This window comes from Atta cephalotes, assembly GCF_000143395.1.
Source record: "Atta cephalotes unplaced genomic scaffold scaffold00063, whole genome shotgun sequence".
Classification (NCBI taxonomy): domain Eukaryota; kingdom Metazoa; phylum Arthropoda; class Insecta; order Hymenoptera; family Formicidae; genus Atta; species Atta cephalotes.
The window spans coordinates 879,753-882,742 of record NW_012130127.1 but is presented as its reverse complement, the minus strand read 5'-3'; the positions used below and the strand labels follow the sequence as shown (position 1 = coordinate 882,742).

At 28.2% G+C, this 2,990-nt stretch overlaps 1 protein-coding gene across 1 annotated transcript; it reads right to left on the bottom strand.

The window, feature by feature from the left end:
- Window positions 1–622: 622 nt before the first annotated feature.
- On the bottom strand, window positions 623–2,567 carry LOC105623755 (3-hydroxyacyl-CoA dehydrogenase type-2; the record flags this gene model as incomplete). Its single annotated transcript, XM_012205134.1, has 3 exons — window positions 623–879; window positions 1,531–1,867; window positions 2,394–2,567. Coding segments are annotated over 3 exons (768 nt in total), but the record flags the coding sequence as incomplete, so codon positions are not given.
- Window positions 2,568–2,990: the final 423 nt, after the last annotated feature.

Here is a 2,990-nt window from a genome sequence, read left to right as displayed (position 1 = left end):
ATATGTTCAGATTATCAAACCGAAACTCGAGCCGAATCTCGAGACGTAAGTATTTAGATAAACATTTATTACGCGGCAAAAACAGTGAAAGTTAGTTGAAATAAAGAGCTTGGACGATATGTTGTTAGAGCCATTAAAGACTTATTATTTCAGTTTATGATTGCGTTTCAAGTCGATAAACCGAATCGGCATAGTCTGTAGAATTGATAATTCTATTTATGTATTCACATATGAATATTACTGAGCACCGAGACTTTGACTGAAAAATAGCATTCTTCTATTTTATTTGTGTTTAAACATTTTTAGTTTATTTCATTCAATATTATACAATTGTATATATCATTAGAACACAAAAAATTTTACATGCTAAAAAAAGGAGAATGTTTACGAAAAAAGGATTTCTGAGGATCCTAAGAATGAAATAAAAGTTTTATAGAAAAGTTTAAAGTTTTATTGTATATGTATACATATATATATATATATATATATATATATATAATTTTTCTCAAATTTGATCTCTTTGTGTGTATGTAGGTGTGTGTATATGTGTACATAAAAAGAAACCAAGAGATTCAAGAAAACTCTTTGGTGTTTTATCAATATGAAAAAAATTAATAGTCCTTTAAGCTTGCATTCGCAAAGCACCATCCAATCTAATTATCTCCCCATTTAGTAATGGGTTTTCAATGATATGCTGTGCTAACATGGCATACTCATCAGGATTTCCCAATCTTTGAGGAAACGGTATAGTTTTTGCCAAAAAGATTCGTACCTTTTCTGGCAGCGCTTTTAATAATGGAGTATCAAAAAGTCCTGGAGCAATTGTTACGACACGAATTCCATCCTTGGAAAGATCACGAGCGATAGGTAAAGTCATCCCTATATAATAATAAATTATAAAAAAGTATAAATTATAGAAAATAAAATGAGGAAAAAAAGAATATAATAAGTTTATTGTCAAAATAAAATAGAGGAAAGTAATAATAAGCATAAAGAGAATAGGATTATATATAAGGTGTTTCAGAATAAGTAAAAACTTAGTTGGTCAAAATTCAAAACAATCTAAAAAGTCTTAGGGCTGTGTATTCATAGTTCATTCTTATTTCAAGACTGTCTTAAGTAATGTCTTAAAATGCTACTCTTTGATTGGCTTATGACATTTTAAGATTGTATTTAAAAGTCTCAAATATAAGAATCAACTATGAATTAATTCATTCATAGTCTATTCTTATTTTAAGATTTAAGTAATATCTTAAGAGTAATATCTTAAGTAATATCTAATATGATTCTCTGATTGATTCATGACATTTTAAGATTGTACTTAAGATAATTTTAAATATAAGACTCAATTATGAATTGCCCTTAATGAGGATCTGCAAGGTAATCATTTTTTAAATATTCAGCTTCTTATTTTGCAAGTTGCATTCATTATACAATTATATGTATTGTGGGATTGATGACTAATTCTGAAACACTCTTTATAGTATCTAAATAATAAATTATAAAAAAAATAAAATAAAACACATATACCTACGACTGCTCCTTTTGAGGCAGCATAAGCAGCCTGCCCTATTTGACCATCAAAAGCGGCAACACTTGCAGTATTAACAATTACACCTTTTTGACCATCTTGATTAGGAGAATTTTCAATCATTAAACTAACAGAGAGACGAATAACGTTGAAAGTACCAATGGTATTGACTTGGATAATTTTAGTGAAATCTTCCAGTGAGTGAGGAATTTTTTTATTACTATTATATGTCTTAAAGGCCATGGCGATACCAGCGGCGTTGACGAGAACGTCAAGCTTACCAAATCTTTGTTTTGTAAGATCAAGAGCAGCTTGGACATCAGACTCCGAAGTTATCTTGAAGAAAGTTAATAAAATCAGGAGACATAGTAGTTAACAAGAGTTAGTATTTAATAGAGAGATAATAAGAGATAAGAATATGATATATATGATATATAAAAAGAACAAATAATTACAATTTTTTAAATTTGGATAATTATAATTTGGATGAACATAATTTAATGTTTCAAATCAGAGATGGGAATGTCTCGCGTCAATATATGCGTCCATACTGGGCGCAGGTATAACTTTACTTGAACTGTCAAGTTGACCATTATAAACATACATTATAGTCATATCTAAAATATAATTAGATGAACGAAAATAATTAGATGAAATTTTTAATAGGCTCAATCGATTGTTTGAGGTCTCATTATGTATAGGTATTACACTGCTAGAGATCAAAACTTTTTTCTGATAAATATTCTAATAAAGAACACATTTAAAAATCGTAAAATGTATTCTGTTCCGTATATTAAGATTATATTTGACAAGAGTTTGCACAACTATACATTAATAATTATATTTAAATTTATATACATACATCCATAGGTGCAAACACTGTATTGGCTTCTCCTAATTCGTCGGCTACAGTTTTACCTTTTGAAACAGGCAAATCACCAATAATTACCTTAGCACCTTGCTTGACAAACCTTTCTACAGTGCCACGTCCTAGCCCAGAAGCACCACCAGTCACCAAAGCTACAGTGCCCTGTAATAAATAAAAAGAAATATTAATCAATTTTTATTACAAATAAATCTCATCAGTTTTAACATATAATTGTAATTGATAACTTTTATAGCGATTATTTCCAAATCTGAGATACTACATCTCAGATAAAAAATATATCGGAGAAATGATTCTTTTTGAATATAAATGTCTCATAATCAATAACTTTACTCGAAATATTTGCTAATTGTTTATATAGCTTTTAAAGCTGTATTTTGATATTCATTGCCAACAATAAAAATCTATAGTATGTGTAATGTATGCTATGAAGCTTCAAAAGTGACAATAAATATTGAAACATATCTCATATACATGTAATACATAGGCTATACAAATGTGTGTGTGTGTGTGTGTGTGTATATATATATATGTATATATATATATATATATATATATATATATATATATATA